Raw genomic sequence first — 16,570 nt, forward strand, 5'->3', positions numbered from 1 at the left:
AATGAAAAAATCAAAATGTTTGAGTATTTGGGTGTCATTAATTCTAAGAAGAATCAAACCATTAGAAATTTGCAAAATCAAATTGATCTTCTTGAAACTGATATATCCATGAAAAATAGTATTATTGAGTCCACTCAGGAAAATCTTAGAATTACTAGTTTGTCAAATTCATCTTTGTCTGCTGAAATTGATGATGTTAAAAATCTTTTGATCAAAGAACAAACTGTGCTTCACACTTGGGCAAAATCTCATAAGAATGCTAATTATATTATTTCAGCTCAAATTCCACATTCTTGTGAAAAAATTCTTGGGGGTAATTTTGCCGAAGCTGAAAAAGTTTTTAAATCACAAGAAAAGGAATCTGAGGTCTATTCCATGAATGAGATGAAAAACAATTTCAAAAATAAGTTTGTCAGCAACTCTTTTATTAATCAAAGTTTAATTGATGAATATTGCATTACTAATTCTGATGGTATCACTGAGTGTAATGTTGAGATTACCGGAATTGATCCTACCTCTTATCCTGCACATCTTGTTAGACCAATCCCTCTAACTGAGAATATTATTGCTTTTCCTATCTCAAATGGAGTTTTTCATGTTGTTCATGAACAACTCAAGCACTTCCCTGATTGCAATCCATCTGTGAATGAGTCAAAATCAGATACTGATAGTTTATCACCTAACACTGATCAAACTCCTCCTGATACTGAATTCCGTCGTGACTCAATGATAAGCAAAAGGACTCAAAGCTCTCTTGGTGAATCTTACATGTCAAAATGTGTTAAATCAAAAAATTTGCTCACCAAGAAGAACTTTGGTACTAGAGTTTGTTACAGATGTGGTGATTCCTCTCACAAGATCAGTGAATGTTCTTTTGATAAATCATCCTCAAGAGCTGAAAATATTAAAGTTAGAAATGAAAAATGGACTCTTAAGTCAAACTCTTTAAACTGTCTTCCTAAGGAGTGTTATAATCTATTATCAAATAACTTTGTGAATGACCCATCTTTGAATGGGTCAGTGTATTCTAACTAGTTTCTCAGTACTGCGGGGTCAGGAGCATCTTTGGTATTTAGATAGTGGTTGCTCAAGGCATATGACAGGATCAAAGTCTTTCCTGGAAGATTATGTTAAGAAAACTGGTCCTGCAGTTACTTATGGAGACAATGGAAAGGGATTCACTAAGGGATATGGAAAAATCAAATGCAATAACGTGGTTTTTCAAAATGTTTCATATGTAAAGGGTCTCAAACACAACCTCATTTCTATCAGTCAGTTGTGTGATGCTGACTATGAAGTTCACTTTACAAAGAAGGAAGGAAGAGTTGTAAACACTGACAAGAACATCGTTCTCTCAGCAAGTAGAAAAGATGATATATATGTTCTTGACATGTTCTCAAGTGACAAGGCATTGATGCAATGTTTCTTTACAAAGTCTCAGACGAATCTTAGCTGGAGTTGGCACAAAAGTTTTTCTCATCTGAACTTCAAGAATCTATCCAAGATATCCAATCAAGACCTAGTTAGAGGGCTCCCAAAATTCAACGTTGTGAAAGACAAGATGTGCTCAGCTTGTGAACAAGGAAAACAAACCAAGTCCTCTTTCAAACCCAAGTCATGCTCCAGTATATCAGTCCCTCTTCATCTACTCCACATGGACCTGTTTGGTCATATTCCTGTTCGTTCACTAGGTGGAAATAAGTATACTCTAGTGGTCGTTGATGAGTTCACTCGATTTACTTGGGTAGTTTTCTTGAAGAAGAAAAGTCATGCTGCACAGGAAATTATCTCACTGATTCGTAAAAATGAGACACTGACAGGTCTTAAAGTTAAGCAACTAAGAAGTGATCATGGTACTGAGTTCCGAAACTTAACTCTTGAAGAATTTTGTGATAATAAAGGAATTTGACAAAACTTCTCAGCTCCTCGTACTCCTCAGCAAAATGGTGTTGCTGAACGAAGAAATAGAACACTGATTGAAGCAGGAAGGACCTTGATGATCCGTGCTGGTCTTCCTATGTCGTTTTGGGCTGAAGCTGTCAATACAGCGTGTTTTACTCAGAATCGATCTCTAATTCACAGGATTCACAAGAAGACTCCATATGAAATGCTGAAAGATCGAAAACCAGATGTATCCTTTTTTCATGTGTTCGGATGCATTTGTTATATTCTAAATCAACGTGACCCAAGATCCAAGTTTGAACCTAAGGCTGATAAAGGTATTTTTGTTGGGTACTCATCTATTTCAAAGGCTTTTCGTGTTTTTCATGTGAACAGGCAATGTGTTGAAGAATCCATTCATGTGAAGTTTGATGAGGAATCATACACTGATGAAAAAGTCACTCATTCTCCTTCTATCTTTCAAGAGCTTCTCTCTTGTCCATTCGATGAAGCACCTTCTGCTGAAGATAAGACTGATTCCTCTGATCCTATCATTCCAGTTCCATGTTCCTTGAATCAAGATATTGCAACCACATCAGCAGATAATTCATTAAGTGCTGATGAAACCCTTGAAGCTGAAGATTCTCCTAAAACTGATAATGTGTCAGTGTCTATCTCTCCGGAATCAGCATCAGTCATTGAACATCGAGATCATCCTGTTGATCGAATTATAGGGAATATTCATGATGGTGTCCGAACCAGATCTAGTGTACTTAATAACTTTTGCATGTATGTTAACTTTGTTTCAATGATCTTACCTGATAAAGTACACACAGCTCTTCAAGATGCTGATTGGATCAAAGCCATGCAAGAAGAACTGAATGAGTTTGAAAGGCACAAAGTTTGGACTCTTGTTCCAAGACCATCCGGGAAGACTATCACTGGAACTCGCTGGGTCTATCGTAACAAGGTTGATAAAGATGGAATCATCACTCGCAACAAGGCAAGGCTTGTAGCTCAAGGGTTTACTCAGATTGAATCTATCGACTACGGGGAAACTTTTGCCCCAGCTGCTCGCATTGAAGCTATCAGACTGTTTCTCGCATACGCATCCTACATGAACTTCATTGTCTATCAGATGGATGTGAAAACAGCATTCCTTCATGGTGTGTTAGAAGAAGAAGTGTTCCTAAATCAGCCCCCAGGCTTTGTGGACAAAGATCATCCTGATTACGTGTACCGGTTAGACAAAGTTGTTTATAGACTGAAGCAAGCTCCCAGGGCTTGGTATGAGACGCTGACATCTTATCTGTTTGAAAATGGATACAGACGAGGAGCAATCGGCAATACTCTCTTCATCAAAAACAAAGGCTCAGACATGGTTCTTGTTCAAATTTATGTCGATGACATCATTTTTGGCTCTCCAAATGAGACACTGAGCAAGGAATTTGCAGAGATCATGTCTCAAAGGTTCGAAATGAGCATGATGGGGAAGATGACCTTTTTCTTAGGTCTTGAAGTTCAGCAACAAAAGACAGGTATTTCTATTTGTCAAAGTAAATATATTTCTGACTTGCTTGTTAAGTATTCTCTCAGTGACTGCAAACCAGCCTCTACCCCAGTGTCTAAGACTGATAAGATACACGCTGATCCAGTTGGAACTGATGTCAATCACTCTTTGTATCGAGGAATGATTGGATCCCTCTTATATCTCACAGCAAGTCGTCCTGATATCATGTTTGGAACCATTCTCTGTGCTCGATTCCAAGCTAATCCAAAAGAATCTCACCTCATGGCTGTCAAACGTATCTTTCGATACTTGAAGGGAACTCAAAACCTTGCTCTATGGTATCCTCGCGACTCAGCATTTGAACTTTATGGATACACTGACTCAGATTATGCTGGATGCAATTTAGACAAAAAGAGTACATCTGGTGGATGTCACTTCCTTGGAAATCGTCTCATCAGCTGGTCTAGCAAGAAACAAACATCAGTAGCCATCTCAACTGCTGAAGCTGAGTATGTTGTCGCTGGGAGATGTTGTGCTCAGCTCCTATGGATTCAAAATCAGCTTCTCGACTATGGATTCAAGTTTTGAAAGACTCCCATCTATTGTGACAACACCAGTGCCATTCAGATCACACAAAATCCTATTCAGCACTCAAAGACAAAGCATATTGAAATCAGGCATCACTTCATCAGAGATAATGTTGAAAAAGGAAAAGTTGTTCTTGAACATGTCAAGACTACGGAGCAACTTGCTGATATCTTCACAAAGGCACTAGATTCTCAATCAACTGCTTACATTATCGGAGAACTGGGAATGATTTCCTTGTAATTAATTTTGACGTTTCATTGTGCTAATGTTTGATATTGTCTTATAAGCTGATGTACATTGTGCTGATGATGACATACTGATGATATTTGCTTCTGAGCACTTTGGTTTGATTTCTTATCTTTATCTCTTCTTCAAGTCTTCTAAATAAAAGTTGAATGATTCACTGTATTAAACCATACACTGATAACGACTTGAAACTCTTTGCCGATGGTTAGATCAAAACACCAAGATCTATCACACGTAACTACCCTTTCTCACCAATCTTACACTGATTCTGTGATTCAGTGTGCCAAAACACACACTGATGAGAATCTAAAAATCTTTGTCGATGGTTAGACCAAAACACCAAGATTTATCACACGCAACAATCCATTCTTTACCCTCCTCTTATTCAGTGTCTAATGATTCAGTAAGATAAACCACTCACTGATGAAGTCACAACACTCTGTGCCGATGGTTAGATAATGTAACTAGTATCTATCACACGCACCAATCTCCTTGCTAGCCCCGATTAAGCAAGCTGTACCTTGAATTGACGGAGAAATATTTTCAGCATGTAACTTTTGTGACACTGAGCTCAGTGCTTCCGCAAACACTGATTGACGTTTCACCTTCAGTCAACGGCTCTTTTATCCAACGGCTATTTTCTACTCTGACAGACTGTTACGATGCGTCGTTATTCTTAATGAAGATAATCATCACCTTTTTAATGAAGATAATCATTACCTTTTTTAAAAACCCCCTTTCATTCCATATTTAAACCTCTTTCTCCCTTGGTTTAATTTTTCCTTCCAAAACCTTGAACTTTTCTCAAAAAACCCTAGAATCCTCAAATACTCTCAAATGGCGGCATCTCTGTTCACATACTCCTCAACCTCTCAAAGAGTCGTTCCTGCCCCAAACTCTCCTCCACTTCCAATTCACATCAAGGCAACCAATGTCGTCTTCAACCCTGACATTCCAGAGGTTCATCGAGGTCTTGGACTCGATGATTTCGTCAATTTCTTGGCTTCTTGCCGCCTTCGATATGCAATCAGTGATGTACCGTCCGAGTTCTTCCATGAACAAGTATGTGAGTTTTACTATACCGCAACAGTTAATGAAGAAAACAATGCCATCACCGGAACCATTGGCCATGGCAGACACTTTGTCTTCATCACCGCAGAATTACTCAGTGCTGCTCTAAGGTTACCAATTTTCGAACCCTTTTCTGAACCTCCAACTATTGAAAGATGTAAACGCATGTTTGATCAACTGGGATATGATCATTCAAAGGCTGGTACTCGATCAGCTCTTATTTTGCGTCAGTGCATGACCCCAGGCTGGAATTTTTCACTGGTGCTTTATGCAAGTGTGTGGGTCACAAGTCTCGCAGTGGTGATCAATTGAGCAATTATGAGCAACAAGTCGTCTGCTCCCTTCTTCTCAACAAAAGATTAGATTATGGGGCACTATTCTTTGATCAGCTTGTTCAGCTTCTACGTGCAAATGTGTGTGCTGATCATGTTCCCTTTCCACGCTGGATTGCCCTGGTGTTCGACAAATTCTTCGCTGCTGATTACTTTTCTCACTCTAGGAATCCAATCCAATGCCCTCGAATGTCAGTTCGTATGTATCAGGATGATCCATTAGATACTAACATTGGAATCTCCGATAGGATGAGAGAATGGATTGCCAATCCGTACATTGTGCCTTCTCTCACCGCTAACACTGATGAAGGAGGTGCTGATGGTAATCATATGGATCATGCTGATCAAGAGGTGGAACATCTTGATGGCGGTCATTTCTCCCCTCAACTGTCTCATCACATCATCTCAGACTCTGGCAAAGCCTCCTCAGCACCACAGGATTCCATGCCTCTGGGGGAGCAACCATCTCAGGGGGAGCATCCCTCACAGGGGGAGCATCAGTCTCAGGGGGAGCATCCGTCACCAGCTGCTCACCACTTCTCTCCAAGGATGCCTCCTAGCTCTCCAGTTGACCCAGGTACCTCAATGGTTCAAATTCCCGCTTCAGCATTTTCTGAGTTGATGTCACTGACTCGGGACATGAGTCAGCGTCTGCTTCGAATTGAGGCTGATGTTCAACAAATCAAGGAAGTTCTCTTACTTACTCCTCCCGCCAGTCCCAAATCTGATGATGCTCAAAAAGGGGGAGATACTGATGATGATGCTGATGCTGATGATCATGCTGGTGGTGAACCAAATGAGAAAGAAACAGAACCTGCTGACAACACTTTCATTCAGCATGAATCTCCCAACCCCGTTCGTGAATCTGATTCTGCGGGGCATAATAGTCCAGCAGCTACTGAAAAATTGTTTGAAAACAGTGAGCATGATGAAGAGCATGATGAACCTGATGACGAATGTCAAATTCTTGACATGAACTTCATTGATCCTCTCATTCCAGTTCAACAAGAAAGCTCAGATGACCTTGAAGAATCTCATCCGATACTAGCCAATCCTATTGATGATCCCATTATTCCGGTCCAAGGAGAGGATTCGGACGTTGCCAGTGAAGAATCTCATCCGTTGTCTCGAAAGCGGAAGGTAGCAGATACTGACTTGGATCATTCTCAAACTGATACTTCTTCAACTGTGAAGAAACCCAAGTCCATTGTCAGTATTTCAATCCTTGCCACTGAATGGAACATGTCCCCTGATCAAGTCAAGCAAATTCTTGATGAAGCCAATCGAGCTCATCTTTTAAAGAACATTGCTCAAGCTGATGAATCTCTTATTCAGCACAAACTTTAGGCCAAGGGATCTTTTGAAGCTCAGATGCAGAAGTTCCTGGAATTTCAGTACAAGGCTCAGTCTTCTCAACCTCCTCCTAGCTCTAGCAAGCCTAAGACTGACAACGTTCTTGACCGGATTGATCGAAAGAGATTTGAAGATGTTTTTAATCGGCGAATGTGTGGAGACAAGATCATCAAAGTCAAAGCTTCTAAACCTCGAAACGAGAAAATCCTTACGTTGCTGATCACTCGTCAAGGTCCTCAGCACTCATATACTGAAGTTGTCAAGAGGGATGAGCTGATTAGATATGGGTATTCGGAATGGATGGAACTGCTCGATCTTGCATCCAAGCAAACCTCAGCTCACTCTTCAGAACTGACTTCTGCTCTTCATCTGCTGATCAAGAAAGTTCAGCGTTTGGATCTTGTTCCTAAAGAACGACCTCAACATCAAGGCCAAAGGTCGTCAGTTTCTAGATCTCGAAGAACCAAGTTTCATGTTGATGGTGAAGATGTATTGGGTCTAGACTTTGGTGCTGGTGTAATTAACAATTCACTTCCTCTAGGTGTTGATCCGGTTCATCATCAATTCATCTCAGCTCCTGAACACGGGATGTTCTATCTCGACAAAAATAGGAGGATGTGCTTTCAACGAACTACTGAGATCCCAAAGGCTCCAACCACTCACCTTGTTGGCTTAAGGCAAATGTGCATGAGTCATCAAGACCTATCCGGAGAATTTCACATTCTTATTGCCATGGAGCTGCTGAACAGAAGACAGGAATTGTTGGACAGTCCTTACTGGCCAGTTAAAATTGAAGCTGAAGCTGAGTATGAAGAATTTCTTTCCAGAGGTGTCTTTAATTAGTTTGTTTTGAACATCATCATATTGGGGGAGATTATAAGGTCAAACCTTGAAATATGATTATGTTTAAAACAGACTCAGCGTCAGCACATGTCTCAGCATCAGCATCAACGTTTCAGCGGATTAGTTTGTAATAGTTTAGTCAGTGCATTGTTACAGATCTTGTATTTATCTTGTTTCCATAGTTAGCCTAATTAGTTAGCTGGCATATCCCTGAATTGTAGGGATTGTCTAGAATAACAGTATATATTATCTTGTACAGGTTTGTGAATGCACATGCTTTTCACAAACCCTAATCGTCGCTTTGTGCACACGATAATCTCTTTGTGAGATTATCTTTCTTAGTGAAAGTTTTTCTTTGTGAATTTCTCTTATTCTTATTTATTGTTTTTGTTTGATATATCGATTGATCTAAAGGCCTCTTCATTCATATTTTATGAACGAGTTGTTTTCTGTCTAGTTAAAGTTGTACTTTATTTTCAATTTTTTCAATATCAAATGATACATTTATGTTATTTTTAGAGAAAAAAAACAAATCAGACAAATCTTATTATCCCTTTTTTTAAGATTTATGCAAAAAATTACTTACTGTATCAAAATTTTCGTAAATACCCGTCTATGATAATATCAACGAAAATCTTTAAAACAATACTATTTTGAGGATGTTTGCAGATAGACATCTGCGAAAAATATGGGTCCCAAAATTATATTTGAAAAAAAAAACAACATAGATGCCTATCAATGAAAATCAAAGATTATTTGTGATTAAAAAAAATCTTTTAAAGTTTTGTGTGTTAGCTAGTGGTATGGAGTGAGAAAAGAATGATGGAAACTTTTCCTTACCTTGGAACACCATATCGAGGGTGAGGGAAGATGAGTGCGGGAAAAGAGTCAGGAGAGTCTATCGTGTACTCTCTTAACTCCTCTTATTGGTAAGACTTTTTTTTTCAAAATATGTAATAAATTATATACATACTAAAAAATTATAAAAAATATATGAAAATCATGGTTTTAATTCCCTACAAACAGGAGATTAACATTTTTTTAAAATATATTTTAAAATATATATATATATATATATATATATATATATATATATATATATATAAATATAAAATGTAATGAAAGATGACCATTTTCTGTCTTATGGTGAAGGAAATGAGAGTGAGAGAAAGCTAACGTAACACTCAAAAAAGTAAAAGATTTTTCTCATACATACCCATACCGAGTGGTCTTAGAATCCTTCAAAAACTTTCCATAATAAATGATTAAATATTGTAGTTTTCACTTATGAAAATAAAAAGAAATAAAAAAGATTTCTTACCATTTTTAAATGATTTCTTATTGCAGATGTGAAAAATGATTTTTCATTTTGTTATTTTAATAGGTAAAACTATAATATTAAAATTTATTCCAATGTGCAAATGGTTTTTGAAGATTTCTAACACAAAAAACTTCAAAAATATGATTTCCTAAAAAATCTGGGATAAATTTTGATTTTCACACGTAAAATCTAGATTTTCACATATAGACACGTGATAAAAAAAAATTTTGATTTTTTTTTTCAAAATCTAGTTTTAAGAACTAGTTTTTCACAGACAGATGAGGTTTCTACAGATGTCCATATGCAAAAATCATCAAAATTGTGTTATTTCATAGATGGTCATAGATGATCATTTGTGAAAACCATGACTATATGGGTCTAATAGATAATTTTTGCTTAAATTTTGAAAAAAAAAATAGCTTTTTTTTTTTTACAATTTTTGAATGAAAAGAAATTGTCTCGTTTACCTTTTTTTTCTTCAGGATTTAATACAAAGTTAAAAGGATTACCAAAATAGTTATGCATTTCGGAGATGATGTGTGCGAAATGATAAATACCATATGTCATTTTGGTGATTCCCATAGGTGTTATATGCGAAAAGGATGGGTCCCACTTATTTGATGTATAAAAACCATAGTACAACATGATACGTACCAAGACGTGTCATGAAATGAGACGTGACGCGTGTCAAAACGGATGAAGAGGCACCTTATGACACAAGTTTTTTGCAAGACACATTTTTTTCTTTTTCTTTTTAACTTTTTCATAACCAGAATGAAAGAATTGAGTATTTGTTAAATTTTAATATTAAATGCAAATATAGCTTTTCTAAAAACATGATATATTTTATATAAATCTACAATTATGTAATTTCTTTTTTATGCATGCAAACATATAGTCTTAATTCATACTTTGAAAAAACACATGACTTGTAATACCTTGAGACTTGACCTTATCATCACGGCACGTCTCACGTCATTTATAAACTTGATAAAAACCTTATTTTTCGTCTTTTTCCTTTATTTTACAGGAAAATAAAAACTAAAATTTCTCTAAGAACACTCTTCAACACATAAGTCTCAACTCTCAATGTTACTCCTAACCATCGATCTCGTTCAATATCACATTTTAAGGTAATAGAAGTTTATTTTAAGGTTATTACTTCTTTATAAATGCCCGTTACATATTATTGTTCAATTTATGAATGTCACTTTCGCATATACCATCTCGTTGAAAATTGCCCACCAATGTTTGGATAAATACCAAACCTATTCACTCTTCTCAAAGCATAAAATTTTATTTCTTGGCAAAAATGTCTTCCTCCTTTTTTTCACCAAATGACCAATTGAAATTCGAAAATTGTCCACAAGTTCTACCACCCTTTTACCTCTAATGAGAAACTTAAAAAGCCTATATGATGCTTGATGAACTAAAGGTTGTTATAGCCAAAGAAAAAGAAGTTGACAAACACATGTTCAATTTTCATATAGCAAGGAATGCAATCACATATAAAGAACCTGAGATAAATAAATAAAAAGTACAATAATCATTTCTAGTTGAAGATGGACCAAATCCATAAAAAAATATTTCATTTTGTACATACGCTATAAGTTGAAAAACTTTTAGACCGAATCAAAAGAAAATTACAAACCACAATTACCAAATTTGTAGTTTACTATTTTTATAATAACAAATTTAACCAAATCAAGCAAAGCTCGAAAGTGTCAATGGCAATATGGCATTATCCAAGACAAAAGCATCTACAAGTACAACTCGAGCTTTAACTTTCAAACAAAGTATATCAATATAAAATACGATAATTTAATATTTAAAAACGTCAAAACAAGCTATACATTTGTTAACACCACGAAATTCTAATGGATTTTTTTAACGAAAAAGGAAAAAAAAGTTAATAATCACAAAAACTGAAAAAAGAGATCCATTTTACATGCAACTGTTAAAGATCATTCATTCATTCATTCATTATTCTAACACCAAAATTGGCAACAAAAAACTATAACCTTACATTCTTGATAAAGTATCGAAAACATCAGCCAAATAACGCCATGCTTGTCATCTTTGAATTATTCACCATACCTATTAATATTATCCGCAACCACTTATTAATTATCAAACAAAAACTAAAATATAATATAAAAAATAATTATTTCCTTGTTATAATATATAACTTACAATTTTGAAAACTTAAGCTCCGAAATACTGTATGAGGTCATCATCAAGCAGAAAATCAAAATCTGTATCAAGCGACGTCGTTCCATCAATCCCAAGATTAAATGGAGTTGGACTATTAAATCCACCATAATCCAACGACAAACTATTAATCGATGATTCAAATTGATTGTCCACTACTTGTCCCTCATTATATCCTTCTTTTTCAACAATCTCTACACCACCACCACTTCCACCGCCTGTGATTTCAATTGGGTTTACATTTCCCGGTGGTTCTGAAGAATATTCCGGTCTCATCTGGAACTCGTTCACCGGATTCCGCCCTTCAATCACCGGAACAAACATGCGGTAGTCAACTAAACTCTGAGGTCTATAATCAGAATCTTGAACCACCACCGGTGGTGGTGGCGGATACAAAACCATGTTCGCCGGAGTTTCTACTCCGGCGACAGTATCAGCCATTAGCGGATGATTTTCCGGCAACACCGGATATTCAATCAACGATACATCCATTTCGTTTATATCTGGCACCCCATCCCTTTCCGGTTGGTCAACCTTTGACTTCTCCCGTTTCCTCTTCTTACGCGGTGGTGCCGCCAGCGGCACCACCGCCTCCGGCGTATCGCGTCGTCTGTCGTCTTTGGAAGAAACCGAACCGCCGCCGTTTTCAACCCCGTCAACATCGTAGTCACTATCATAGCTGTTTTCCGGGCGGTTTTTTTCCGGCCGGCCACCGCCGGAAGGTGTTCCGGTGATCCCTGAACCGCCATTATCGCCGCTAGACTGTAAAATCAGAGCTTCTTCACGGCTCAAAACTGATAACCAAATTGAACTCTCTTTTGCTGTCATTTTATCTTGTAAACACTTTGATTGTCGTACTAATCTTCTAATTTTAGCAATATTTGGAGACATGTGTTTTATAACAGCAGTAAGAACACCGACTTTATATATTTTTTTCAAATCGTGAGGCTTTTTGTAAGGAGGGGGTTGACCTTTCTGAAGCCCTGGACCTAATCTTGACCACCACTCTTCACCGCCAGTGGGCCACCACGGTGGCGGGAGACCTTTTTCTAACGGGAACTTTCTTTGTGGTGGATCACAGTGTTGCATTAAAGAAGATAAAAGAGAGCCTAAAGTAGCATCTTGAAGATCTTGAAGAATGCTATTTGAGTTCCCATTTTGACACCCAATTCCTTGACCTTTTGAAATGCATTCATTGTCGTATTTTGCTATGGCTGCAGGGCCATTTTTGTCAAATTTGACTTTTTCTTTCCACCAAGCTCTTAGATTATCAGATGAACCACTTACAGGTTTGCCTTTTTCGGGAACGATGCCATAAACGAATCCACGTGCTTTGCAGACTTCCATGAGTTTCAACATGTATTTTAAGATCCCATCTTGAGCTCTTGACATTTTTTTTCTTCGAGCTTGATCACTTGTTTGCTTTGCTTTTTGCTTTTCTGCAGCTTGTTGTGCTAAAATCTTTTGTTTTTCTTTGATTCTTTTGAGTTTGATTCTATCTTTCCACATCCGTCTTTCCAAATCTTCTGCGTCGATTTCTTCATCGCTTACGTCTTTTTCTGCTATGTTATCACATCTTATATCATCACCTTCGATGTCTGAATTATCTCCCAATCCGTTTGTATCAATCATAAGATCGTCCATTGCTATTGCGACCTAATTGACCCCAGTAAATTCTAGAAACCAATAGAAACGGCCCTTAATTTCATCGAACAGTCACTTCACTTTTCAAACGAATTCCAAAGGAATCAGAATCACCCGAAGCTTTTATCGAATCAACGAAAAGTTAACCTAATTGATCAAACTGATGAAATCATTGGCAGAAGCTCCAATCTCGTAATTCTGCACGAAATCATGTCCTCATACATTCAAATTCTGATAAATTTAACACGAAAATACTCCAACTTCGGTCAAATAATAATCAATTGGATTTAGAATCAAATTGATTCAATAGAGTTCATTACACGCACCAGAAAAGCTATTAAAATCGACAAAATTACACAATTACAATAACGATTAGCGAGAACTTGAAGCCATATATGTAGAGACCATTACCTGGTATCGATTAGCTTTAAAATCCTTGAAGAAAGTAACATAGATGGACGGATTCTTGAAACCCTAGTGGGTATGGTGGAGGACAAGAGGGAGGAAATGGGGAAAACGAAGAGATAAAAATACTAAAAAATTTATCGAAGATGCGGAAGAGCATTTGGTTGTGAATTTCTATTTCTTTTGTGTACAACGTATCTAGGCCCTTATCGAATGGCAGACAAATTTTGGGGTCAAAAGAAATAAAATAATAAAAAATAAAAATATAATAGCCATACTTAAAATAAAAATTAAAAAATCCTACAAAATAGCAAAAAAAACAGAAAAATATTATAAGAGTCATAACTTTTACAAATCAAAATGACATAAAAACCTTAAGTTTTCACAAAAATATCAGTTTTATCTTTGGACGTGTTTTAGGTCCAGTAAAACCCGGAGTTTGTTTAATTTGTTCATTTTTACCCTTGTAGCCGGTTTCCAGGTAACCTACCGGTTACCTGATGCCAGTAAAGCCCTTAAATTTTCAAAAATGTTCAGATTTACCCTTAAGTTTTTAAAAAATGTTCGGATTTAGCCTTACCTTAATTTTTATTTTGATTGTTTTGATTATTATTACTATTATTATTATTATTATTATTATTATTATTATTATTATTATTATTATTACTATGTATTTTTAATACATTTTAATGTATAAAAATATTTTATACATACATTTTTAAATGTATACAAATATTTTTATTAATATAAATATATTTTTAAAAATATATATACTTGTATTTAGTATTTATATACATTTGAATTCTCATCTATTCCATTAAAAATGTATTTATATATTAAAAAAGTATTTATTTGTATATAGTAGGTATAAATATATATTTATTTCATATAAAAATATATTATATACATATAAATATAAAATACATATTTATATGGATTATATTGTATAAAAGATATATTTATATGTAATTGTACATATTACTAACTATAAATATGTATTTATTCCATAACTATTTGCATAAGATAGTTTTTATACAAATGAAACACATATTTATATCTATTAAATACAAATAAAAATGTATTTATACATTTCCAGACATATTTACATGTATTAAATACAAATAAAAAGTGTATTTATACATTTAAAAAATATTTTTATTTGTATTTAATAGATATAAATATGTATTTCCTCTATATAAAAACTATAGTATGCATATAATTATGAAATGAATACATATTTATACTTGGTAATATGTACAAATACATCTAATTATATCTTTTATATAATATAAACCATATAAATATGCATTTTTATATTTATATGTATATAATATATTTTTATATGAAATAAATGTGACATCCCCAAAATCACGGCCATAAAAGACCGATTTTGTTTATGCTTTGTTTGAAAATCAGAGTAACATTTTAAATAAAAGTGTTGGGGAATTTGTCCCAAAACAAAATATGATAAAGATTTATCAAAAGCATTTTCATATAAATGTATTTCATTAAAAGACTTGGGATGTCATGTTTGTACAGATCAAAAGCATAAACAGTACAATATAAGCCTTACTACATTATTTCACATCTACAGGCCTATATCCGTAATCTCTCGTCCAAACATCATATTTATGCTCAAGCGCCACTACTTGTAATACATAAAGCTGAGTGGGTCAGGCTTGGGAGCCTGGTGAGCACATAGAGTTTTCAACCCACAATAAATAAGTTTATTAATTTCATCAATCAACAATAACCCGATTACCCATTCCCGTTATCCTCACTTTACGTCCCTAAACACCAATCATAAGGGACCTAGTCTAAGGATCATCATCGGGATAGACACTACTGCTAAGGGGATTCCTTAACAATAAATGTCCTAAAGGCAACCATGTGGGGGATGGAGTACACCGGTGAACACACCGTTCACAAACACCTACAGGTTGCGAGCCTGCTAGTGTTCCACTGGACTGTCTAGAAGAGTCTGTGGTCGTCATCCATACTCCGCTAGATGACAGAATCAACAACATCAACATTGAGGCCTCTCACCATTTTATCACACATCACCTATTACATCTACCCATGTTTTACCCCAACATTTTCGTAGATATAAAATACATATACAGTTTAAATCATTGAAAACATGTATAACAATGTTCATCCATCATAGATAGCAAGTGTTCAGATAATATGCACACATAGCACGTAATTTATATAAAATACTTCATATCTATGTGTAAGCTGAAAGTAACTATGCACTCACCTGGTAAGGTGGTGACTCGGCACTCGGACAGCTCTTCGTTACTTCTTAAAATAATTTTTCCTTGACCAAAACCTAGTATTAATACCACTAGAGTTTAGTTTTAACGTTAATCGCGACTAATTAATAGTCTAACTATTATTATTATTATTATTATTATATAAGCGTTAAATAACACTCAATATAACTCATAATAATAGCCCAAATAATTATTTTAAGGTCCTAATAATGTTACTATAATTAAATAAAAGCTATATTAAATATAGTATAGGCGTAACTCACTTACAGCGGGTTTTTATTAAAAACCGGGCTTTGCTAAAGCAGCGTTTCCGAGCCGAAAGCTTTTCTTCTCGGAGCCGTCGGGCGCTCCAGGGCTTTCTTCTCGTGATAGGGAGGTTCCCTAGACTTGGGAGGGGTTTAGGGAGGTTAAAGAGAGAAAGAAAGGTTTGAAGGTGTGAGGAAATAATGAAGAGTTCATCTCTTATTTATAGGAAGTGTATAGTAAGTATAGTAAGTAGTCTCTAAGCTTCGTCCGTAACTTTTGCATACGAGCTCCGTTTTTGTCTGTCTTTTTACCGTTGATTTTCTATTAATGAGAACTTCAAATTTCATGTAGACCTCGTTAGCTAATTCTCATTCTATCTCATATTTACAAAACTGTATCGAATTCGCCGCGCTCGAAAAGTAGAGACTAAGCTTCGTCCATAACTTTCGCATACGAGCTCCGTTTTTGTATGTCTTTTTACCGTTGAGTTCCTATTAATGAGATCTTCAACTCTCATTTAGACCTCGTTGGCTAATTCTCATTCTATCTCGGATTTAAAAAAACTATATCGAATTCATCGCGCTCGAAAAGTAAGGACTAAGCTTCGTCCATATCTTTCGCATACGAACTCTATTATCGACGT

At 35.7% G+C, this 16,570-nt stretch overlaps 1 protein-coding gene across 1 annotated transcript; it reads right to left on the reverse strand.

The window, feature by feature from the left end:
- Nucleotides 1–10,946: 10,946 nt before the first annotated feature.
- Nucleotides 10,947–13,579, reverse strand: LOC111890247 (ETHYLENE INSENSITIVE 3-like 3 protein). The gene is made up of 3 exons (XM_023886403.3): nt 13,412–13,579; nt 11,339–13,198; nt 10,947–11,242 (listed from the first exon to the last, which is right to left on the reverse strand). Exon 2 carries the CDS (start codon nt 12,998–13,000, stop codon nt 11,351–11,353), a length of 1,650 nt encoding a protein of 549 aa, XP_023742171.1. The 5' UTR covers nt 13,001–13,198; nt 13,412–13,579; the 3' UTR covers nt 10,947–11,242; nt 11,339–11,350.
- Between the last annotated feature and the right edge of the window lie 2,991 nt (nt 13,580–16,570).

Source organism: Lactuca sativa, chromosome 6 (genome assembly GCF_002870075.4).
Source record: "Lactuca sativa cultivar Salinas chromosome 6, Lsat_Salinas_v11, whole genome shotgun sequence".
NCBI classification, from domain to species: Eukaryota; Viridiplantae; Streptophyta; class Magnoliopsida; order Asterales; family Asteraceae; genus Lactuca; species Lactuca sativa.